We start from the raw sequence: 26,954 nt of genomic DNA on the forward strand, positions 1-26,954 counted from the left end.
TATGTGTGTATCTATTATCTATGTCTATGTATCTATCTCAATTTTTATCCATCTCTATCTTTTTCATTGGACAAAAAAAAGATATTATCTACTACGTGACAAGCACTGTCTTAGGTACAGGTGGCTGACAAGCATAAAAAATCTATGACTCTTCAAGCTTACATTCTATGGAAGATAATAAGCAAGTAGACATTATATGCAATCATTTCAGGAGAACTTAAAATTTCTATGAAGAAAAGTATAGCAAGGTAAATGAAGAGTGTCAGAGAAGGATGCTGTTTTGAGTTGGGAGTCCAGGAGAAGCCATTTGGGAGGAAATCTGAATCACATGAAAGAAAAATGCAAAGATCTGGGGAAAGACATTCCAAACAAAAGAAGAGCACACGAGAAGGTTTGGTATATTTGTGAAATGGCAAGAAAGCCAAGTACCCATATCATGTAGACCCTTGTAAGCCATTGTTGGGGTTTGGATTTTACTCTGAAGAGAGATGGAAAGACTCCAGGTATTGGAACAAAACTGGAGCATGTTCTTACTTCTGTTTTAAGAAATCATTCTGAGTGCTATAGAAAAAAGACTCTTGGGGAGTCAAGGGTGAAGTAGGGAGACCAGTTTGGAGAAAGCGACACGAGTCCAGACAAAAGATAATGATGGCTTAGAGCAACGTGGTAACAATAGACATGGTGAGAAGTGGTTAAGACTGGAAATATATTTTGAAAATCAAAATTATGAGACTTGTTGATATATCAGATATGAAGTACAAAGAAAACAAAGAAACAGTAACGCCAAAATGTTGGTCGGGCAACTATGGTTTGGGGCCTATAGGAATGACAGAGTAGATCAAGAATTACATTTTAGTCATTAAGTCTAAGTTGTCTTTAAGAAATACAAGTTAGATACCCAGTAGGCAATGAGCTATATGAATCTACATAGGGAAAACGTCCGAAATAGCAATATATAGGTAGCATTTTAAACTACGGAACTGGTTGATTTAGTTTGAGAATGGATAGAGAAGATTTGCCAACCGTCCTGTGGTCTTGAACATGTAGTCCTCTGGAGAGGGAGAGGAGAGCCCTATAGGGTAAGAGAAAGACAAGAGAGAGTGTGGTCCCCAAAGCCAAGTGAAGAAAGCTGTTCTGAGAGGAAGAAAAGACTGACTGGTTCAAATGCTTGAGTTGTCAAGCAAAGACTAACTGAGTGGTGGATTTGGCAAGATGGAAATTGTTAGTAATCTTGAAAGGAGAGCATTCATTGGGGGCAGTGGGACTAAAGTGTTTTAGAAGCAAGAGCATGGAGATAACAAATATAAAAGATTCTTTCAAAGGGAGCAGAAAAATGGGGGAAATGTTTGAGAATCAGGTGATATCAAGGGAAGTTCCTCTTTTTACTTTTTGCTCGATTTTATTTTATTTTTTAAAGATGGGTTCTACTCCAGGCTGTTTGTATACTGATGAGAATGATGCAGCAGAAAAATAGTATTTATCATGTGGAAGAGAAAGTGGATAGTAAAAAGGCAAAGACCTCAAACAGGTGAGAGGGGACGAGACATAAGGTACTATGGAGGGTTTAATTTTTGATGGGAGAAATGAAACTTAATTCAGTGAAACAGGAGGGGAGGGAAAGCAGCAGATATAAGTCAGAGTAAGCTAGTATAGCTCCTGGTGCAAAAGTGCTTCTGTTTTCTCGGTTAAATGAACAGCAGGGCCATCAACAGAGGATGAAGAGAAAGGAAGTGGTACCTAAGATTTGAGGCGATCAGAGAAGGTATGAAATGGCTGTATTGGAGAGTTGCAGGGGAAAGTAACTAAGGAAATAAAATCCGGAATGCTGGGCAAAGCAGATGGCCCTTGCAGGAGGGAGCCTATAAGCTAGTCCCCAGTGAGCCTCACCATTTACTATTCACACTCTGGCGTCATCTTCGCCCCTTGCATGTGGGCTGGCCAGACCTACTGACTCACTCGTAACAAACAGAAGGTAAGGAATGGATGAAATGGCACATCTGCAATTAAGTTATAAAAAGACCATGAGCACTTGCTCTGCTTGGATTTCTTACTCTAGGGGAAGCCAGCTCCCATGTCTTGAGGCAGCCCTGTGCAGTAGTTCCTGTATTAAGGAAACCAGGCCTGCCAAGAGCCACAAGAGTGATCTTGCAAGCAGAGTCCCGCTCCCCCCACTCCCAACCCAGACAAGTCTACAAGATGAAACCACATGCCTGACCAACAACTTGACTGCAACCCCATGAGAAACCATGAACCCAGAGGCCTCCAGCTAAGCTGTGCACAGATTCCTCACCCACAGAAACTGTCAGGTAATGCTTGTTGTTTTTAGCTGCTACGTTTGGGGGGTAATTCGTTATGCATCAATAGGTAACTAATACAGCCCTCTTGAGATTTGCAGTCATAAATTTCAAAGATAGTCAGTGCCGCTGCAAATGTAAAGTGAGATAGTCAGCAGAGGTGTTTTTTCTCTTCACATTCTGATGCACAGAAAGGGTGTGCAAGGGTACCAACCAAAACGAAACACAGGTTCCCCCTGGGGAAGCAGAACGGATGGACAAGGGGAGGAATGAAATTAAGATGCATTTTCAGCTTTAATCTATGTATTTGTGTGTGACTTGAATTATTGATAATCAACTTATATTCATTCCTTGTGTGTATAACTTAGAGTAAAAGACAATCTTAACCAAAACGTAGCATTTTAAACCAAAAAAAAAGTAGACTTCCTCACCATGGAAAAAGCAGTTTACCAGGGAAGTGCAAAATCACACTGGGTGATCTGCCCCTTGATTTGCAATCCATGGTTCCAGGCGGTTCTCTACAGGGCCAGAAGAATTGAATCTAAGACATTCTCAAGGGCAAGGTAAAGCCCTCAGACCACAGTTAAGTGGTTATTTGCAAATGCCAGGTTTTAGCCCCTGTAAGGCAACAGCATTCCCACTCCCATGCAAAAAAATCCAGATGAATCCTCTGCTCAAGGCCCAGAGCTCTGCAGCTGCCAGCAAAGTGCAAAGCGCACTGGAAACATCTATCACCCAAGTCTGCTTCACTTTACTCTGTGTGAAAACCCTTTGAGGTCCAAGAACAAAAGACATCTTATCATTTAGGGGTCAAGTACTATTAAGTTAGATTCTCCAAGGCTTTCACTGCCTGTGTCGTTTCATTCACATTATTCTCTCAGGTTGTTAATCTATGAAGGTGTAAATACAAATGGAGAAAATTAGAACTTCTTGAGGTTTGCTCTGTGTTCCATTCCTGTGCCAAACTTGTGATGGCAAATCCTTTCAGCGTGGGTGGTTTCCCTGGCAATTATCCATGAAGCTTTGAATATCTTGCCTGCTTTCTAAAAATCATGCCCTTTAATAGTAAGGGGTATAGAGGGGCAGAGTGGTTTGTCAATTCACTGAAAATAATTCAAAATTAATGGTAAGTAATTAAATATGACCTGATTGAATTTTCCACTCCTAAGAGATTAAAATCTCCTCTGAAATAGGGATCATATCTTCTGTACCCAAGAGTCAACATTCACTAAATAGCTCTTACTTTGCCAGCCAAGTGATAGGTTAGGAATAGCCCAGAGTAGTGTGTACTCTGAATATAATCCTTGGCCATGTCATTATCATATTTCCTCTCTCTCTAGTTTCCTTCTATCTTGCTTACCTCATCTACTTTTCCTAGCTCTTTTTGGGTCAGCTTTTTGCCTGCTGTCATTTCAAAATCTTATCTGATATTATGGGTTTCTAAAAATACCCTTCAACAGTTGCAAATATCCAGAGAGAACTGTCTTAGTGTCACAAATTTTAAGCATTTAAAAATCAATTAATTATAATTAGCAAGCAAAGGTTCGATTGTAACATGTTCCCAATGACTGTTGTATAAACACACAGCAAAAATCACCAGCAACTTAAGTATTAGCTCAATGTCTACTATTTACACCTTACTGCATATTCCTCAAGCTCAAAAGGTGTTCTTAAACTCTAGTTCTTCTCTTTGTACCGACCTTCACAAGATTCTCCACTTGGTGAAAACATCCCATTATCATGGTAGCCATCTCTGCACTCACAGTGATACCATCCAGGCAGGTTAATGCAGTTAGCACGACTGTCACACTGAACAAAGCCATCAGAGCACTCGTCAATATCTGTTTGGCAAAGAAAACAAAAACGGGATGTTATACAATTGCTGCTTTTCTCCGCCCCAAACTGAAATATTCTGCTAGACAGCTACTAGGTACTTTGGTGCCAGCAAATCCTTTAAACTGAGGAAACAGAAATTCAAGAAAGTCTACTTGGTTGTTGAAAGCTATACAGAAAGAAGGTAGTGGTATTAGTAACAGGAGAAATAGTTAGACGGCTTCTCTGTTGTAGAAGTCTTCCAAAATGGGTAAAATGAAAATAAATGCTCTATGAGGGTCATTAGTGCTGCTCACCATATATTTCTAGTTCTTCTGCTGGACACAAGCTCGGATTGTCATGTGAATGCATGAAGCCAGTTAGGAAGGGGTATGTGTCACTTTAAGATGCAGCCTGTGATTCACACGTACCCTTTCCCATCATAATGACCGGCAGTCTCCAGGGGCTCTAAAGATCAGCCTGAGTCCCTGAATGAGGGTGATATGGGGCACATTCCTCCCCTAGTTGGGTTGGACATGGAGTATGAGCAAGAAATCAAGCTTTCTGCTTTAAGCCACTGAGATTTTAGGGTCTTTTATTACTATAAACATAACCTACCCACCCTGACTAAAATTTCATTCACCTCCCTAGCAATAGCAACGTGCTTCAGACTTTCAAGAATATATACCATTTGTGCCACTTTTTAATGGGTTTCACATATATTACCTCATCCAACCCTCAAAAAAAAAAAAAAAATCTTGCCAGGTAGATAGCATGTTGAACATATGGAAGAAAAATGAGGCAAAAGAAAGTTATGGGATTTAACCAAGGTCACTTAAAAGTTCATGATTGCCTGACTTTCAGGTGTGTGTTCCTTCATACAAGCAGACACATGCTGAAATCTGGAAAATTGTCTAAACAAAGACAGATATGTATCTTCAGTCTCACCTATTTCCTCCAAAGGCTAATTATTACTCCGAAATAGTGTGAGCCCTTTGTTCTCCTTTTTGGGTCAGATTTTCACATGCTGCCATTTAAAAATCTTATCGGATACTATAGGTTTATTCATTCAGTCTGTTAATGATGAGAACATCCAACACCAATCCAAGCCTCTTCCTTTGCTCATAGAGGAAAAAGTAATTCCTGGAGTTGCCTTACAGAGTGCCCCCTTCCTTTGGGTGCTCTGACTGACTCAGACCTTGGTAAATGATAAGGTGGCACCACATTACCATAGCTGCCAAAAATACCCACATGAACCCTACTTCCATCTTGACAGCCCTATGCCATGACTGAAGATTCCACTCCCCAACGCAGGATAGCCCTTCTTATATACTTCCCATACCTGCATCACAGGCCCTGCTGCAGTGACCAGGCATGACGGTGTCCCTGGTGTTGAAGGGAAGGCCTGCTGTTTTTTAGAGTCCTCCCTCAGCTGAAGACCGTCCACTTCAGCTCCACAGAATCTACTTCCTTCCTACTTCAGTCTCATTTAACTCCAAATTCTTGGAAGTATATATTCCTTTCATTTTCTTTTTGAAATTTCTTGTTTTCTCTTTTCAATTTTGAAAGAGACAAGTGTTTTGAATGAATCAATAAGTACACTGCTGGGTTTTTTAAAAGATATATAAACCATCACTCATTTACTTCTTGACAAGCCCAGAGTCCCTTCGATAAACAAGGTGCAAACCATTCTCTTAGACTAGGCTATATATATATATATGCCTATTGCAAAATTTTAACATCACTTCTGAACTAAGAATGCTTTTGTCTCTGTAGTTCCTCTTCTGAAGAGTTAGTTCGTACTGTCAGTAATTCCTACTGTCAAAATAATTGTTAGTGGTCAAATCAACTAACCACTGACTTCTTGACAAATAGCTGATGTGGATTGCTTCCATTTACTGAGGCCTCCTAGGCTTTATGAAACAGTCTATTTGTATTTCAGGCACCTCCCTAACTGATGAATCTCCGATTATAAATAGGGCTAAAATGCTATGCTCATTTCAGCTTAATACAGTCTTTTCTTCTAACCCAAATGATGCAGAAAATTGATTATGTCATTTCTTAAGTGCATGGACAAAAAAAAAAACAGGTTGGGATTTCAGCTTTAGAACTGAGTTTATTGGAAGAAAGGCCACGAGGGGGATGTTGTAGAGTATCTTGTTTTAGAAGAATCTCGTCATTAGTGTTAGTGATTTGCAGATAACTATTAATGGAACAGAGCCTTCTCCACTGAAACAACTTTCGCATGTATATTTAGCCTTTAATTTAGTCCTTTTTTATTGCCTGAACACAGTTGTGGGCTTAGCTCAGATCTCATGACATAGATACAGATTCCAATTTTTACTTCTCACTTACTTTCTCTCCTCACTCTTCCCAGTTGCTAGGCCTGCTCCTTGCTCCTTGCTGCCTTTCCTGAGCTACAAACATGCTCGTTAAAGTTTAATAAGAATGCTATGCATTATATTACTTTGTGTTCTAAAGACTGGGGAAACAAATATATGCTGGACAAAATGTATTTTCCTTTTTAAAAAATGTATTTTCATTTCCTGTTTGTGTTATTATTTATTACTAAGTAGTCTTTTAGAGGATGAATATGCAAATATCTGCCCTACTCATTAATTTGCCATTCAATTTTTACTGAATGCCTGTTATGCACCAAGTACTAAGTACTGGGGAGACAAGAATGCACAAACCAGAAATAACTTCTGCCCTCACTGAGATTAATATACACCTAAATTATGTTTTATTTTAAGAGAACTAAATTTGAAAAATCTGAATTTACAATCATATAGGACAGTGTTTCCCAACAAGTCATATATCTGCCACCAGTAGCATGTTATTTAGGTGATAATACAGGATTTTAATGGCTGTGTATTTATATTTCTGAATTATTTCCATTTATAGCAAGTGATACTAATAGTACGGGAGTGAAATTATATTTAAACTTAAAAACTGAGAGACATTACAGCAACAATATTAAGTAAATAGTGGTATAAACATTATATGAATATAATAAAAATGATGAAGCTGGTATATAAATGACTAAAGTTTTGAAAACACCAAAATACAGTGCAGAACAATTATTCACATTTCAGAAGGATTTGCCGAGTAATTCCCTCATGTAGTGAAATACCTTAATTCATTTAAAATATGGCTCAATTTATAAAATATTTAAGATGCCTATGTCATGCTTCAAATGTTATACTTGCTGTTATTTAGAGTAGTGAAGAAAAACTAGCCAGATAATATATAGTACATGGTTTTACACTTTCATGTTCCTGCTAATATTGATTTGTGTATGCAAACTTTTCTGTTTTGGTGAAAGTCAGCAGAAAATGAGTGTACTTGAATCACCAAAGTATGCACTTCCTACCAGAAGGCATGTTTGTTTGGCTCATGGTTCTAATTAAAGCCAAAGCTAAAACAAACAGCCTCATCTGTAAGCTATTTGATGGTATCTATGTTCTTGGTTATTCAGTAAATATTTAGTAAGTGAAGAATGGAAATCTGATCCACAATTTATGAAGTAAGTATATTTTATCCATACACAGATGTGAATATTACTATGAGTTTAACATGTGACACACATATTGTGTGCATTTTCAAATATGCATATATTGAGCCTTATCTAGAAAACAGTAAAGACAAAATTTCAAAGAATTCATTTCTTGAGTATTTTCTATTGGTCATTTAAAACCCAAACTTCACATTATCTAATTGAGTTAGACACACAGGGAACAGCAGGCCAAGGAGAAAAAAATATTATTATTTCATTCCAAACGAGAACTACCATGTTTGAACAAATTACTTTCCGAACTGAATAAAAGTATTCAAAAAGATTAGTACAGAATGTATAAGCTCACATGACTTAGTCTTGATTATAAGGACCTTAATTCTGTTCTCTGTAGGTACATTATATAGAAAACTAAAAATACATTTTATGAAAACCTATGATTTCATTACATATTCTGTCTTAGAAAGGAACTAGTTCCCAGTTCCCTAGGGACAATTAAAACTTCCTCCGTAGTAACATTTAACACAGTCAGCTAGTGATGATATTAAAATGCTGTCCCAGAGCACAGAGAATCCAGAATCCAAATAATATTTAGCCGTCCAACAGCAGTCAAGAGCAGTAGTCATACTCCAGGGATCCAAATCGACTTAGATAATAAAAGTGGAAGGCACTGTTGAGGATAGATTTTCTAGAAAGCACATACGTTTTGAGGCAATCTTAAAAACAAACCAACGAGCAAAAAAACAAGAAAGAAAAAGATATGAATAAAAAAAAGCTCACACATGTCAGTGTCTTGTTTTCTTGTCTCCCTCAGATATGACAACACAAGAATGCATGCCTTCTAGAATGTCACACGGACCACTGCTTTCAACTGAAAATGGCTGTTGCCACCAGCGTTTAAAGGGTCACTTCAGACAATGACAAATTATTTCCTTGTAAAATTAAATATAGTTACAGAATGAGACACTTGAGCGATAAGCAACTTCGTTCTCACAGTAAAAGTTATTTCTATCATAACAACATAACTAAGAATAAAAATGTGCAAATGTCTAGAATCATCCATGCCTAAAACAGACCCTGCTCATTAGTTTCACCTGCTCTCTTTTAAGCTAAGAGGAAACTGATTAGTTGCTGCTATATACAGAAGAAAAGAAAATCCAGTTCTTTAAAATGAGCACATTATTTTTAATGGCAAAGTCAAATAATGAGAGTTCTCTCTTTCATTCTCTTCATCATTAATAAAAACCTGACATCATTTCTCATAAAAAATAGTACTCGGACTATTTATATCACTGTCCTGTGCGCTGGTAGTTAAATTATATTGATAAACAGCAGGCAATTAAACATCCTGAAAACAATTAATCAACTCTTGATTACCCACATGTGGATTATTTGTTTTCTAGATTATCTGCATTTTTTTTTTTTTAGTCACCAGGTCATTTCCCTCTGTCTCTTGTTAAGCTTCTGGGGAGTCTGCTTTTGACATTTAGATGCGAGTGTTCAAGGAGCGCAAACTCACTTGAGCATTATGTTGTTTTCAATAACTACGCCAGATCTGGATATAAAATACTGTCCAAAATTTCATAAGACTGATTTTTTTCATATTCATTTTTTTGAAAATAAAACAGGACAACATATGTAAATAAACTTTGAAAACCATTAAAGCCTCTTCTTAAGTCGGGTGATAACATTGCAGATTTAGTGAAAATGATTTTCATTACTTTATAGTTCATAATCAGGAAATTAATGACTGCTCTTAAAAAAGCATAATACAAATACAAAACACATAACAATGTCATCACAGTCCTCACAACCGTGTGAGATATTCTTATCCCTATGTCACAAAGAAGCAGTGAGAGCAAGTACATTGCCCAAGCTCGCACAATAGACCAAAACCTCTTAACTGCCAAGTGCAGTGCGCTCTTTCCCACATTAGGCTGCCTCTCAAGACGGACACTTGCAGAAACAGCTTCCGCTTTGAGATATCACAATGTGTATCTTAAAGTGAGTGAGTTCCAGCTCTTTGGCTTGCTAGCTGTGTAACTTTGAATATTTTGCCAAATCTCTCTGAGTTCTCTGGTTTTGAATGAGGACTAATTCTCTCTGTTAATAGTTTTCTATTTCCTACCATTAACAATGCAAGGCCTCATGGGAGTGGTACCTGGCTTATCCAGGATATAAATATGTATAAATTCTACCTCCACCTCTGAAATAACCCTTCATAGTTTATAAAGCATGCTCACTTATGTCATTTGATTACCTGGAAAGGAGCAAAGGAAAATACAGTTTTACAAGTAGTGTTTAGATCAGAGAATGTCTTTTCTTCTGTGGACAATCAGAAGCCACACTGAAGAGTCTTTAACAGTAGAGTGATGTGATTGATCTAAGGCATACTTTGGAAGGAACAGAGTAGCACCTCTATATTGGACAGATGGGACTGGGCAAAACGAGGGGCAGTCTCATATCCTTATGAGGATGTTTATCATGATCTAGGAAAAAAGGTTATAAAGACTTGAGGAAAAAAACTGGAAATAGTTGGATAAGGAAGCATATTTTTCTCAAATGCTTATCTTCAGTCAGTGTACAAAGCCCTCTCATGTTCCCTGTGTTGATGTAAGACTGGCCAAGTTCACATTACATATGTCCGGGGACATACCATACAGAGAAAGAAGATCAAGACAATCTGATTTTTCTTGTGGTTCCTGGGGTCTTAGTACATTAATGCTTCTTTTTTTTTTTCCTTCACAGTCTTTGCCTATGCTGTCCCTACTGCCTAGAGTGCTCCTCTCTCTTTTTCATTGTCTTATCCAGTTACTTAACTATTTCTCACCTGTCTCTGTCTCATATTAAGATTAATTTCCTTTGGAGATCTCCTAGTGCTCATTGTTTTTTGTACTTTGTCCTATGTGTTCCTTGTGTTTTGCCTTAACAGCAACTATGATAAGGTTTTCTTAGGGATGGGGTGTGGTGTCTAAACTTGCAAATATTACTCTGACTTAATTAGAATAACTTCAATTCTGGAGAAAGTCCTCTCCCTTCCCCCCACCGCTTTTCAAAAGTATCTTGATTCTTTGAGCTTTTCATCTATCACTTTGTGAATTTCTCCCCCCCAAAAACCCCAAACCAAAACAAAACAAAAAACAGAGAGGGGAAAGTCTGCATTGATTCTATGGATTGATCTGACATCTTTACATTATTGAATCTTTTAATACAGATGCATGATATTATTTCCTCTTTCTCTAATAATTTTTATAGATTTTATAGTCTGTAGTTTTCTGAAAGGCTATCTGAGTCATATTTTGCCAGGATTTATTCCTAAATGTATATTTTTACCTTCATTTTAGAAAAACCAACTTTATTTTTTCTAATTTTATGGAGATATAATGGACAAATAGAATTGTAAAATATTTAAAGTGTACAATGTGATGATTATATAAACAAAGGCAAAAGGAAAAACACCACCAGCAGAAAAGAAAATTCAGTAAGTTTTTGTCTTTCCTTGGAAAATAGAATATGGGTGAAGTGGTATAGTCAGAGCAAAGGAAGCCACAGCCTAGAATATATACGTAATGGGCAGTGCTACAGGTGACGAGGGTAGTAATCTTCCCTAAAGAATTCCAAAGAGATGTGAAATACCATGTAAAGCTAACGTGAGACATGGAGTTGAAAGTAGATGGTTTAATTAAGTCTACTGATGAATAATCAACCCATCCACCTCTTCCACGTTGAGCACACTGCTGAAAAAAAGCAATTACCCTTAAAGCCAGAATGGATGGTTCTTCTGTAAAGAAAATAGGTAAAATATCTGGAAGAAACTGGGCAGCTAATATAGGAGTTATCATCCTTTGGAACAAAGTCCCTTCATTTCAGCGTTTAGAGATCTCAAATTATAAAAAACAAAACAAAACAAAACACGCTCTCATTTAGCTCACCTAGTATAAGTCTGCCAGTAAACAAACTTAACCTTTATATCAAAGCTCAAATTCATTTTTCTATGTATTCATTCTTAAACACTAATGTGAAATCAAGGGACAACAAATACTTAAGAAAAACATATAACATTTACTTGGTTATTAGAATAACCAAGATATACTATCAGAAAAACTGACCCTGAAGGAAATAGAAATAATTTATAGAATAGAACTTAAAACACTTCTTATTAATATCTTCAAATAGATTTGAGAGAATATTTCATCCATAAGAAAAGGACACTATACTATAAAAAAAAGAATATTCAAAGAATAAGGAAGAGTTTTTGGAAATTAAAAATATAATAGCTGAAAAATTTTAAAATGTAATATACGGCTTGGAAGATCAAGTAGAAATAGTCTCTTGAAAAGTATAACATATAGAAAATAGATGAAAAATATGATAGGAAAAAAAAAAAAAAAAAAAAAAGCAAAGAGCACCCATCTAAAAGGTCCAGCTTCTGGTTAAAGACAAAATTCATACCAAAAATAGAGAAGTCAATGGGAGAAAAATATCTTTAAAAAGAACAATAAGAGCTCTTCACCACAGAGTCCTCAGATTAAAAGGCCCTAAACTAAGATCTCCAAATAATGAATAATGACCTGATAGCCAATACTTATTGATGGCTTACTATGTAGCAGCCACTGTGACTTTCAATTTACTTATATATATTCATTTAGTGCTGACAGCTGTCCCATGAAGTAGAAAATATTATTATGCTCCCCATTTTAAAGAGAAATAAATATAGGCAAGTAATTTTTAAGAGAATTTAAGTAATTTTCCCCAAGACTATTGAAGAACAAAACTGGAATTTGAACCAGACATCCTAGATACAGAGATCAAACCCTTACTCCATATACAACACTGCCCCACAAATGAACAAAACAAAGACTCGCATCTTAATACACACTGTAAAATTTCACAGTAAGTATAAAATACAAATCTTAATATCTTCTAGAGGGAAATAATAGGTAACATATAAAGGGATGAGAAGTAGTCCAGTATCATTTTACTCATGTGTAGCACTGCATGCTACATAACACAGTGAAATAATTATTTTGACCATAGAAGTGTATACTTAGCATAACTGTCAAATATCTATGAAAGCAGAATAAAGATATTTTAAGATGTATAATTCCTTGGAAAATTTATGTCCATGTAGTATTTTTTAAAAAATATTTTATAAAGGTTTAAATCAAGGCAGAGAAAGACCTACCAGTAGTTTATCCCTCTCTCCTTGAAATACTTTCCTCATTTTGCAAGGACATACCACTTTTAGTTCTCTTTTTCTCTTGGGCTTCTTTGCAGATCTTATCTTCTCAATCTCCAAAATTGTGAGTTCCCCAGGGATCTATTCTCTGATCTTTTCTTTTCTCTCTACTGGTTTCATAGTGGTTGTATCTATTACTAGGGTTTTAAATATCCAAACACCATCAATACACTGAAAACTATCTGTAGCAGGCTGAATAACAGTCCCCCCAAAATTCATGTCCACTTGGAACTCAGAATGTGACCTTATTTGGAAATAGAGTCTCTGCGGATATAATTCGGTAAGGATCCTGACAAAATCATCTTGGATTTAGGCTGGGCCCTGTATCCAATGACTGGTGTCCTTTTCAGAAGACAAGACAAAGAGAAACACACATACAAAAAGTCAATATGAAGATGGAGGCAGAAATCGCAGTTATATAGTCACAAGCTGAGAAAGCTCTGGGTCTACCAGAAGCTGGAGGCGGCAAAACAATTCTTAGAGTCTTCAGAAGGATCAGAGCCCTGATAACACCTTGATTTTGGACTCCAGAACCATAAGGTAACAAATTCCTGTGAGTTTTAAGCCACCCAGTTTGCGGTCCTTTCGTATAGCAGCCCTGGGAAAATAATACATTACCTCATTCACACTTTCTCCCGATCACTCTCTTCTCTTCAAAACCTATTTGTTTTCTCACCCAATTATCCAATTTCTCACTCAATGTTTCCACTTGGATACCGAACTGCTCCTTCTGAAGTCTTCCCCACCTCATCAAATGGTAACACCATCCCATTACTCAGGCAAAAAACTTTAGATATATCCTTAATTTCTCTCTTTCTCCAACTCCTCTTACCAAAGCTATCTAAAAATCCTACTGGCAATGTCTTCAAAATATATCCAGAATCTAATCACCACTTCTAGCCACCTTCATGCTTACCACTTCAGTCCATATCTTACCATCTTACTATAACAGCCTAATGAATATCCCTGATTCTATTTTTTCCCTCCTACAGTCCATTCTGAATTCATAGCATCCAGACAATCCTATTAAAATATATGTCAGACTGTGTCATACCTCTGCTCTGATCCTATTTCCCATTCAGGGAGGATTTTAGAAGGGAAGTATATTAGGAAAAGGCTGTAGAGGCTATATGCTGTTACTAACCATATTCTCTTTCTAAGGCTGGGGACTACATTTCCCAGAAGTCCTTTCTCTGTATGGTTCTGTGTTTAACAAGGAGAGGAACTCTTAAGATTTGCCAAAGAGAAGTGAGGAAGAAGCCATTATTTGGGGGAAGTCATGGCAATCAGTGTCAGTGGTTCCTGTGAACTCTGGCTTCTTCACCAGTTCTAGTGTGTTATTCTGAAGTAATAAGTGAGTGTTTCTCAAATCCTCAAGCTGCCGCCTTGCACACCTTCACTCCCCAAGCCCCTCTCACACCTGCGTAAATCTTAATTCCTAGATAAAACTCCCTATTCCCATAATACTTGCAGTTGCTCCATCTTCCTGATTGAATGCAGACTGATACAGAAGTCTATATACCAGAAGATATGATGGAGAGTTTATTTTAAATAATGAATTTATGATAAAGTATAAAAGAAAAATGACTTTCCATTAGAAACGTCAGGAAAAAACAAAACAAAACAAAATGCTTTAAAGATAAGAATTACTACGCATACACTACTTGTCTAATAAATAATATTTGCATGGTCACAATAATGTGAACACTAAGAATTTTCAAATTTTAGACCTAATCAATTAGTGAGAGCATGGGATACTTCATTGTGGTTACTGAATGGAACTTATCAGTCTTGATAATGTAAAAAAGACAGGAGGTAGGAGAAAGCAGAAGACAGAGGCTGGGAGACGGAGGTAATGAGTAGAAACAATATCTTTATTTTCCATAATGGAGAACTGAGGAATGCTATGTAGAGCAGATAAAACAAAAAGTGAAGGTGGAAATACATATTGCTGAAGGCAGAAAAGGTAACCTGCATGAGAATGAGGGGCAGATGGAAGAGTGGTGGTACAGGGAGGCAAATCTTCATCTTCCATAGCAAGAAGGTTGTTGATAATGCCTAAAATTGACTAATAACAGTATGAACATACTAGAAGAATTAAAAGTGGTCCCTCCTAGCATCTTGCATCAGTTGCAGTCTCACAAGGGAATTACGCTTGCCCTACGCCGTCCTGTGTAGGCCATAAATTAACTGCTCTCCCGTATATCTGGTATGGTACCAGTCATATACCGTCTTTGGAAAATTGAAGAAAATAGTCTTTGAGTCATTTTCTGGTTCTGCAGTTCAGAGACGGAACTTCTTTTAAGAAAGTCTTCTAGAAAGTAAGTCAGGGAGCTACTGCTTTTCATTCTAAGTTCTATGTTGTTTGAGATTTTTAACCACAGGTCTATTTTCTTTCATATACATAAAAAATACACATTCAGAATATTCAGAAGCTTCATTGTAGAAATGTTGAGTATAATAGGATAGCAATTCTGCTAGTAATGATGTTTAGATGGAGAGAAAAATGAGACAGGAGTTCTGGAAAAAGCTACCAGGGCTGGAGACGTGAGGGGAGCACAGTCAGAACTGATTGCCCAAGATGCTACAAATATCAGAACTGGCTGGATGATACGACTAAAGTTGAGATTAGAGAGAGATAAGAAAGGACCAAGGGGAATCCTTGGGGGAAAATGAGGGAGGTGGAAAAGGAAGAGAAACTACAGGAGCGATTGCTAGCAGTGAGATGGGAAGATCAGAAGTCTAACAGAAACCAAGGGAAATGGTGTCAGGGGAGAAGAAAGGGCTGTCAACAATGCTAAGGAGCACTGCCAATGGCTTCTTGATGTGTATTTAAGAATAAATACTTCTGGTTTAACATAGCATTGAAACTCCTTCTGATGTATGAGCAACAAGTTGAACAAAGCATTCAACAAAAAGGAACTCTGAAAACTCCTTTGTTAAAGCTGAAACATCTTTGCAGCTTCTATCCCTTTTACGAGATAGCTAATGTGTAGGATGTGAGACTTGAAATACTTATTCATTCAACAAATACATATCAAATGTCTATCATATATAACACAGAGGGTAGATATTTTGGGGATATACTCAAGAGCTCATAGTCTAATTAGATATAGCAAGTAGATAACTCAGACACGAGGTAGATATCATGAGGCCTAACGGAATACAGATGAAGAAATATGTGAATTCAGGAAAGAGACATTACTTTCCTCGGAAACTCTGATCAATGAAGAGTAGGCCACTGGAGAAAACATGGCTGAGCCAAACTTCCAGACTTATTCCTGAAAATAGTAACAAATTACTTAAAACATTTATTCATTTATTATACTGTAATCAAGTACCTACTTTTAAAATAGGAATGCTTTTTTCATATGTTAGATGATATTATTAAGTTAGGCTCCCAAGATAACATGAATGTGAAGCATCTGCTAGTTCTCCAATAATAAGTAGACTGCTCTTAATCAGGGTAAAAAATAGGAAAGTCTTAATTCCTATGCGTCCCTGAGCCACTTTCTAATAGCAAGGATTAGACTGTCTACTTGATCTACCTCAAGACTATTTCCAGAAGGAGAAGAAAGAAGCTGATTTTTCTCAAACTATCCAGTAGGAATAAGAGGGCTAGAGAGTCTTTGTGTAATAATTTACTGCACGTGTTCTAATTATTAGTACAGTGCTAAGAAAGGCTTTATGCATTTTGATGAGCTCACTTACTGGCTATTCAGGGAAATGAGCTTTGAATGGCATGCCAGGAATAGTAAGATGAGACTCAAAATAGGTATTCTGTATTTGTTTGCAAACTAACAAACTTATATCACAAGAAATACTGCTTTGAGCCAAATGAGGTCACTGATGCCAATAATCAAAGAAATGGAATACTACAGTTTACATGTATCTGAAAAGAAGTCTTTGGATACAGCTCTGAGTAAGTCCTAAACATGAAATGTACCGATGGATGGCTTCTGTTGGCTTGGAGCAAGTGTCAGGTATCTGACCGACTTCCTACTTGCAGACCATTTTATTATAACCATTGCTTCCTTCTNTGCTGAACCCCCCACCACCTTGACACAGGTTTCTCAGCTGGTGACAAAACATCACATCTCTCCCATATGGATAATGGAAGGGAAAAAATACAAAAGGAAAGTGATTGAGCAAAGCAATAACTCCTCCCAGTGACAATGAAATAGAACAGACTATGGGTTTCTTAAAGACAGGCTTGTTCTTTTATGGTGCTCTACAAATCGGCCACGCAGACTGACGGCAACTGTTTGGTCCTGTCAATATGAGGTCACTTAACACACTTGTTCCTAACTAATTATATATTTTTTCACTTTAACAACTTATTTCTCCATGATCATTCCGATCAGTTACACAATCCAATGTTATCATGAAGGCAACACCAAATGCTAGATCAAAGGGTTTCCAGTCCTGAGTGTCTGATCTTATGGACTCAGACTAATTCTGTACTTGGCTATTTTAAAAAGAAAAAAAAATCCTTTAGTTCACATTTTCATGATTATCTTATATGAGAGAGTAGGAGAGGAAAAGAAGCTGACAGTTGTTTGGCTACTAAGTGCCAAGGATTTGATCTATCTTTTGTTTCCAGTTTCCATCACATCATTACTTACGTACACACACATACACAGAGAGATTCTAAATATTTATCTAGTGATAATAGAACTGATATGAACGAACCTCAAAGAAATACAACCTCTATATGAACACAACAGCCATGAGCTACTTGCAATTTTCCATGACACACACGTTGCCCAGGAATTCATTCCCCTGCTGCTCAGAGGCAGGCTCCAATTTTGTAAAGAGTCTGGGTAAGAAGTCTGTCCTTCTGGTAGCTTCAATGCCCTCATCAGCAACATCGGAAGTGTTTGGAAGTCTAGCTCTATCTGTACTATTTCAGTATTGTGCACTAGAGCAAAGAAAATGATCTAAATGTACAGTGATGAGGGAGGGATTCAATAAATTCTGGCACATGCATAAAGTGGAATGCTATGCAGCTTATTAAACGTTTTTGAAAATCAGTAATGACATGTGAAAACACTTATGATAAATGTCATGTAAAAAAGGCAGGATCAAAGTGAAGAATAAAATATTACCGCAGTATGTAAACATGGATTTCATTAATGAATACGACAGTTATCTCCAACTGTTAATATGACATTTTTATTTTGTATATTTCTTCATTATAAATCTAAAATTAAACTACATTGTTTTTATAACTTATAAATATTTACACAATAGATACAGAATTTATAGATAAAAGCAGAATGGATTAGAAGAGTAGCTCATATGCATTCTTCATGTTATTTAATGTCTCAAGAAGATGACCAAGGCCATCCAGCCTCATCGTCCACAGATGGTGTGCTCTGAGACTTGTCCTGACCTTCCCCCTTCCTTGCACAGGAACTGGACTTTCCTGCCTCCATTCTTTTGCCTACAAGGCTCCTTCTTTCTGGAATACATATTCCCTTCCTTTGACTCATCAAAACCATATTTTCAGGCTCTTCTCAGGTCTTACTTATCCAGGATGCCATTCCAAATCATCTGGGTTCTAGTCCTCCTGCTGCACTTGCTGCTGAAACTTCCATGGTCAGCTGAGGGTCTGTCAGTCTCCCCCTACCTCTGCACAGCTGTGTTGAGATATAATTGACATACAACATCGTGTACATTTAAGATAACCACTTGTGGATTTGATACACTTCTATACTGCAAAATGATTACCATCATAGCATTAGCTAACACCTCCATCACCTCATATAGCTACCATTTCTTTTCTTGTGGTGAGAGCATTTAAGATTTATGCTCTTAGCAACTTTTAAATCTATAATACAGTATTGTTAACTACAGTCACAATGCTGCACATAGATCCCCAGAACTTGTTCATCTTATAACTGGAAGTGTGTGCCTTTTGATCAACATTCTCCTATTTCCCCCACCTTCGGCTGCTGATAACCACCATTCTACTCTTTGTTTCTCTGAGTTCTGCTGTTTTAGATTGCACATCTGAGTGAGATCAAACAGTGTTTGTCTTTCTCTGTCTGACTTACTTCACTTAGCACCATGTCCTTAAGATCCACCCATGTTGTCGCAAATGGCAGGATTTCCTTCTTTTTATGGCCAAATAACATTCCACCGTATGTATATACCACATCTTTATTGATTCATCCACTGAGGGACACTTAGGTTGTTTCCAAATAAAAGCCTTTGGAGGGCCTGAATATTACATTCTTCTTCTTCTTCTTTTTTTTTTTTTTTGACAGTGAGAGAGGGAATACAAGCAGGGGGAGTGGGAGAGCCCGATGTGGGGCTCAGTCCCAACACACTGGGATCATGACTGGAGCCGAAGGCAGATGCTTAACCACTGAGCCACCCGGGAGCTCCACGTTATTCATCTTTGAATCCCTTTGTTTGTAGGTCACAGTCTGGTGTACAGGAGGCCTCAGAAAATATCTGTTGACCTCTGGCAAATTCATCCTCAACAGACAAGACTGAGTCATGAGTGGGAAGCATCTGAATTCGGAGATGAGTGTTTCAAAACAATGGAAAGCGCATTAATGAAATAAACTTATTTAAGCCATTGTTTTTCTTCAAAGGAAATGGTTCTGTAGTGGGCTTAGGAATATAACTTAAGCGTTGGTCCTTTAAAGTTAGGCCCACAGTGACCAGCACAAAGCAAGAAGGATCTTTGGACTTAGAGAACATCAGAGGGGCAGACCTAAAAGATTATGCTACACATTTTTTTGGGGGGGGGCTATTTAAGGGATATGGCATATAGTGATAGCTGTCATTTTATTAACCAATTAACCAATATTATTAACCAATTTAACCAATTAACCAATATTTTCTTTCAGAGTTATGCTAACAATAACTGCTTCAAAACTTAAATTTGGGATTTTAAAGCTAAATTGTAAACATTAAATTTGTTCTACTTTTTAACGAATTATTTCAAATGTAACTCACAATAATAGCTGTAATGCACAACTATAAAATTAAGCACTCTATACTTCTAATTTCATATAGCAAATGATTGAAAAATAGAAAAACCTTTGTTAAATCACCTTTATTTATGCCCTAATGGCATGTTCTCTCTAAACTATGGAGACAGCCTCTGTAATTTTTTATGCTCTAATATCTCCTGTGCCCTACAGAACAAAGGAAATTCCTCAACGAGGAGAGTGAAATTTATTGGATGGGTAGGGAAAATTAATTGATGAACTCTGCTTCATTTGCTGTAAATTTCTCTACCCACATATTTAATTTCTTGTTATTTTGAAAAAAATCATAGAACCTACTAATAAGATAAATTCTTAGAAAGAATAAAAATAGTTATAAAATGTTATTTGTGTCAGAGATTGCTAACAGTTCACAGAAACCTATTTCCTCTTCTTGCTTGGCACACAGCTAGAATACCTGAGTTTCAGCCCATGACATATGAGCAGCCAATGCTTTAGGAAGCAGGATTGCTGCCCTTACCTTCTTTCTTCCCCTTCTGCTGGCTGGACGCAGCTAACAAGGTCCCAGGCAGTGGAGAAAGAGGAGTAGGGGAGGCAAAAGAGAGAAGGAATTTGATTCCCTAAACTTCCTGCCAATCAGAAACACTTACTTTGACAGTTATGTGAAAAAGAAACTTCTGTGATTAAGCCATAATGCATTTTGGCTCAATTTGTTATTGCTGTTAATATTCCCCTAATTCAATACTATACCCCAGATAAACTATGTGAAATCTAGATCTTTCAAGTTCACAGGCATGGGAAATCTAGGTATCATTTGCCCTGCTTTCTTATTTCTTCTCCCCTGAATAAGGATGTTATTTTTTCTAAAAGCATATGTAAGATACATAAGACATGTAATTCCACATTTATATTAATTAATTAATTAATTAATTCATTGTATCAGTTTGACTAAAAACATATTATTTAGTAGACCCTGGAGATATATGAATGGAGAGAATATGGGACCTGAATTTGAGAAGCTTATAATGTAGCGAGAAAGAAAGATGGGTATAGCAGGAGTGTAACCTGATGTATTAGTGTATGTGCTTCCTGGTTCCTCTCCTCTCCTCTCCTCTCCTCTCCTCTCTTCTCCTCTCCTCTCCTTTCCTTTCCATTTTCTCTATGAATGGCCTTCTCCTCTCCTAAGGGTCTTTTCTCTCTCCCCCAGTACCCATGCCCAGCTCACACAGAGAAAATTGAGACACCCACTTCGTAAATAGCAGCAAAGTCTGAAAAATTTAAAAAGGTAATCCCAGATGGAATGGGTGTTTAGAAAAACAGGAAAGGGTTTGATGAGGAGATGATGCTAGGTCTGGGGAAAGATCCAGAAGACTATCTGAAGGTAACATTGATAGGACCTGATGCCCAACTTGAAATGGAGAAGCCCACAATGACTGTGTTAAAATCACCAGATAAAAAAGAAGCAAATGAAAGCAAAAACTTTGACCACTCATAAGACAAAGCACCCTCCTGGAACACTGTCTCTTAGAATCCCTTCAAAGAAAGTGAAAGTATCCTGAACACACAAACTGGAGGGGCTCCAGGAAAACACAGGTCACACATGTAAGCATCTCTACCTATACTTTGAGGAGACTGATCCCAGAAAATGACTGCTCTGTTTGCTAATCATCAGGGATTCACAGTGCAGAGCCTTAGGATATTACTTTTAATACAATGTATGTGGTGAAGTCTGAAATGCAAAGTTATTCAATTTTTTAAAAATTACCTTTTATTACTTAACTAGGTTAACTAAGTATTTTGCTCACTACATGTAGTTTGATAACATTTTCAGATAAATAAAACATAAACTTTTCCAAAAGATTAATTTTATCAAACGGGTAGATTGGTAATTTTGGTTTGCTTTCCCACATGCCTCTTTATTCTTCAACATTATGAAGTAGATGAATAATATCCATTAGAGCCTGTCCTTTTGATTTTTAAAAAAGGATTTAATTATTTTAGAGAGGTAAGGGAGGGGCAGAGGGAGAGGGAGAATCCCCAGCAGACTCCACACTAGTGCAAGGCCCGAAGTGGGGCTCAATCCCCTGACCCTGAGAGCATGGCCTGAGACCGGATCAAAAGTTGGACACTTAATCGACTGTGCCATCCAGGTGCCCCCTGTCCTTTTAAAAGATGATCCTAAAATTAAAGTCCTATAATCACCTTCTAGAAAGGCTTCTCAAAAGCCTGTGCATATTTTCTTCAAAATAACTATTTTCTCTGACTGATTGGCCCAAACTTTCTCTCTACTCTGATTGTGTTTCTAGAATTTCACAGGAATCTTCAATTACAGGATCCTTTACAAATGAAGCTAATTATTCTGAAATTTCACATATAATTATTGCCTTTTCTGAATTTAAAAAAGAAGACTCCTACCAATAGTTATTATTACTACCAGCTCTCTTCATATCATATAGAATTCCCCACAAGGAAGGCATTTACAAAGTGATTTTTGGTACATGATGTTAAGATGATATGAAAACGTGAAAAAAAGAACAAAATGAACCAGTTACTTGTGTCTACATTTCGAGGAAACCAGTCCCCAATGCCGGCATTAATGATAGTGTTCTTCTTCTCAGTGTCGTAAATTACTGCAGTGACTTTCAAATTTTATTTTGTCGAAGGCCAAGGATCCCAAACATACCATAAAACACGACCTACGTTCGGGATCTCATTGCAGAGGTTTTACTTGGTCATCTTCTGTTATCTACTCTATGTATCTCCCTACTTCTATGGGGCCATGGAGGGTTGGTTAAAGGTGAACATTTCCTATAAACGAGTCTCTTCACCTCTATCTCCCAGGTTGATTCATGACCTAATATAACTTTTGGCCCTAAGAAGGCAGATTAAATACATATATTTAAGATTTATTTATTTATTTGAGGGGGGAGGGGCAGAGGAAGAGGGAGTGAGAGTCCCAAACAGATTCCCACGACCCCGAGATCATGATTGGAGCTGAAACCAAGAGTCCGACGCTTACCTGACTGCACCACCCAGGAGCCCCAGAAGGCAGATTTCTAAGAGAATACTCTGCTAGTTTTAGATAGTTGTTTGGCTTCGTAGCCACAGTCAGGTAACCCTATTAAATACACTCAAGAATTTCTACCACAGTGAAAATACAGAATATTCTTTCTTCTCAAGAGAAAATTTTTCTTTAAAAAATGAAGCAACCATTAATATAAGTATAATGCAAAGGATAAAAAAAAATTCCAAATATATAGTGATTTACACACTGCAATGCTTAGAATAACTGGCCTATTTTAGAAAGTAAATCCTAAAATAAGACCATGGAGGACAATGAAGCAGACATTGTCAGAATAAAAGGGGTTAAGTGTTCCAAAGTAATGAGAAAGCTAATTTCTAAACACACACTATTCTACATACTCACACACTATTCTGCACAGACACACACACACAATCAGCCTTTTTCTCCTAGAACCTAAAGCCTGAACATCGTAGCTCATTTATATATGCTAGCTCCACTTAAATATGATTATTTTGGGGGTGATAATATGTTCACTATTCTGACTGTGGTGATGATCTCCCAGGTATATAATTATATAAAAACATCAAATTTTATACTTAAAATATGTGCAGTTGACCAGATCTCAATTCTAACTCAATAAAACTATTAAAATATGTAATAAAAAGTAATATGTGTTCTCAGCTTAATCCACATACAAAACAGACAGAAAGAGGTTTTTAATCACTTAGTGGTGCATAACTGTCAACAACTAAACAACTTCCAATATTTAAGTTAACAAACTGTCCCTAGGAAAGGAGCCAAAATTAGCAATAGAAAATGGGACATTGGTTATAGAAACTGGGGGTAATAGAGGTGGGGAGTTAGTGTAAAGGGAAACTGTGAGCTTGAGAACTGAAGTATAGAAGCCACGAGAATGGGGGGCTACTTAACAGAAACAGTATTTTAACCTCACATTAAGAAACAGAAGTTTTGCAAGGACATCGGTTCAGGAACACAGGCTGAGGTGCCTCCTTTTAGGAATGGGGAAACTGTGTCACAGGGGAAGGAGCATTACAATCCTGAATACTGCCTGCACTCAGCAGGTCGGTCTCCATGGGGGTATCAGGCAGCCAAGGCAGAACTGGTTGGGGTTCATAAGAAGGGATGGTGGGCAGCAGGCTGCTCAACTTTTTTGGAAATCAATAAGCCTATTTGTGGAAAGTAGACTCTTAAAAGAGCTAGAAGGTCAGGCCCAGTTTGAGATGGACTCTTTTCTCCCTCAGAGTACTATTGCACTTACTACTGGTTCATCATATGTCTCCTAACATAACCGACCTGCTTTATAGCTATTTTGGTGGGTGCCTTACTAAAACCAACCCTCTATTTGAGGTCATAAGACGACAGTGGAGAGCATTTCTTATGAATCTTTGATCCCTCATATTACTGACAAAAAATCGGGTGAAAGAATAAAAATAATGTTAGTAGGCTTTCTTTAAAGCTCATTAGTGCTGTTTCACTGCTGACACCACCATCTACTTCAAAGACTCTCTGCTATGAACAGAATCGACTATCTAGTTCACTTAAGCAGAGTGGACATCAGAATCCCAGAATTTAATCACAATACCCTTTTAATCCATGATAAATCTCAGGCTCGTTTTATGAAAAGTTGCAGAAGTCAGTCTGCCAGGAAGCCAAGAAATTCAAATGCAATCCTCCAATTCAGAGAGCTCCTTGGGCTTGCCTACTGCGTGATTCAACTTGACTGAGTTTCTGAGCAGCCCATCTTAGCAGGAGACAAATCCAACAGCAAATCTGCCTTGGGGTGGCTAACATAATATTTATCTTTCATTGCCCACTTCCCGTATTTTATCAGTGGGGGACTGATTGAAGAGAGGATGTCTAGGTACCAGACACTGGGGTTCTGCTGAGGTTAAGCTGTTAAGGCTCACAGGCTTTAGGCACAAACATACTCATGGTGCATGCTGCCTTCAGGTCCACTCTGTCAAGCACAGCAGTTAGAAAGCACCAGTCTTTATTATTGATGTTACCAAAATAAGCTCTTTGGGCTTCCTTGGTCTCTATAATACACAGAAGGGGAAGGGCACAGTCTCTCTAATTTGATGATTCTAATCCAGTGTAGCTGGCAAGATCCAAAAGGGAATAAGGTCTCTGCAATTTCCTCCAGTGTGTTTCTGTCCAATTCAATCAAACAAATGTTACTAGAGTCTAATAAGTACCATACACCATGTTGGACACTGTGGATTCATCAACAAATGAACTAGTCTCCCTTCCAGGAACGTAGGTGCTTATCTAAAGGGGCTGGACTGGTCTAAAAGCCTAACCAGGACAGAAGGATGAGCAGAGCTTGCCCTTAGGGGTGGTGGGAGTGTGCAAGACCAAGACATATGAGAAACATGTAGGGATGAAACAAACCTCAAATCTGGAAGGCAGAATTACCAGGTCATCAGTTCAAAAGCGCTAGGAAGAGGGGGGAGAAGCCAGATGTACAACTGAAACTGAAAAAGCAGAGAAAGTGGGAATCAACCTGGAGAAATTCTTCTACCTCAAGAAACAGACACTGACACTTTTATAGCAAGCTGGTGTTTCCCCAGGGATATGAGGGGATTTGTTAAAAGCACTAACCCAGGTGAGATCCAGCTCTTCAGAAGCTAGTTTAGGCAGTACAAACATGTTAACAACTCACTAGAAATAAATTTTCAAGGACTATGATATAGGTACGCGCTCTGTCAGAAAGGCTAGGCAAAAGCAAGTGACTTCTAAACTAATTAGAGAGACAAACTGGTAAAGAAATTCCAAACACAGGGAACAGCTGATGTAGAGACACAAGAGAATAACAAGGATTGGAGAAGATCGAGTGACTCACTGGGGCAGGTGCATATTTATGTGAGGGGAAGCAGCAAAAGGCAAGGTTGCAGATATAACTTGGGGCCCGATGGTTATGGGAGTTGTCTCCTGGAGCTAAAATTTTAGATATTATCCTGAAAGCAATGTGGAGACACACAAGCTTTTGAGTAAAGGCTGTTCACTCACGAATAGTCTCTTGAAGCTCTCTCAGCATGCTGATGGCTGCAAGAAGCAGATAATGAGCTCCCACAGACACTTGCTCATTCTCCAAAATGCCTTCGTTCCAGCTTTGAACCTGGGTTCCCACTCTCTGCTTCAGGCAGTTTATGACTTGGCTGTTGCCTCTCTTTGCCTAGCTCCTTTTGGATTACAGATTGTTTACCGAACTCTGATCTGGTTCTCCCCCAAGGGGCCACTGCTCCTACCAACTGCTAAAACAGTATGGCGAAACAAAACCAGAGAGCTCCAGTGTTCTTTGTCCAGTCTTAGCCCCTGGAGTGCTGTAAATCAAGGGTAAAGACAGGGCAGGAACATGGCCAGATCTGTTTGGAGGTAGATTAGAAGAGAAGATGATAGGAAGAAAGCTAAATTAGAGGAAGGAAGACCACTACGGACCACAAATAGAGATGATGGTGGCAGCAGAGGATCAGTATCAAGATAATAAAGAAGTAGAATCTACAAGACTTGGTGTCCACTTCATGTCGAGGGTAAGAGGGAGAGAATAACGGAAGATCATTTTGATGCTGAACTTCAAGTACTCTATGCGACCTGAAGGCAAAGACGTACAGTTGGCCATTGAAAACACATGTCTAGGGTTTAAGAGATGTCAGAAACAAAGCACAGATTTGATATTATTGGATATATACTCCTTTAAATGAAGCCATGAAAATGGATAAAAGGATGGGATTGCTATGGAGAGTATTCAAGGTAGGAAATAAGATTGAAGAAGAGAAATCAAAGGAAGAAGAGGACCAAGACAAAGCATCCTCAGTAGTAGGAAGAGGACAGGATTCCAAGAAAGAGAAAATTGTCAATGGTGTCAAATTGGTTAAATTGAATGAAAATGGAAGAGAGGCCAATGGAGATAGCACTTCAGATGGGAGCAAGGGAGAAAAAAATTTAAATAAGCTGAAAAGTGAATGAAAGGTCAATAAAATAAAGACAGCAAGTATGTATTTCATGTCAAAGAAGTTGACCATGAAGGAAAGCAGAGGGATATATTGGTATTTTTTGAGGAAAGGAGGAGCAAAGATTCGAAGAA

General features: G+C 37.8%; 1 protein-coding gene across 1 annotated transcript in view; it reads right to left on the reverse strand.

The window, feature by feature from the left end:
• The window catches only part of NELL2 (neural EGFL like 2), a 231,083-nt gene that overhangs the window by 18,734 nt on the left and 185,395 nt on the right, over positions 1 to 26,954 (reverse strand). The window contains exon 13 of the mRNA XM_008704714.2: positions 3,995 to 4,135. Coding sequence (XP_008702936.2) covers positions 3,995 to 4,135 — 141 coding nt within the window. The remainder of the gene's footprint in view (positions 1 to 3,994; positions 4,136 to 26,954) is intronic.

Source organism: Ursus maritimus, unplaced genomic scaffold (genome assembly GCF_017311325.1).
Source record: "Ursus maritimus isolate PB19 unplaced genomic scaffold, ASM1731132v1 scaffold_26, whole genome shotgun sequence".
Classification (NCBI taxonomy): domain Eukaryota; kingdom Metazoa; phylum Chordata; class Mammalia; order Carnivora; family Ursidae; genus Ursus; species Ursus maritimus.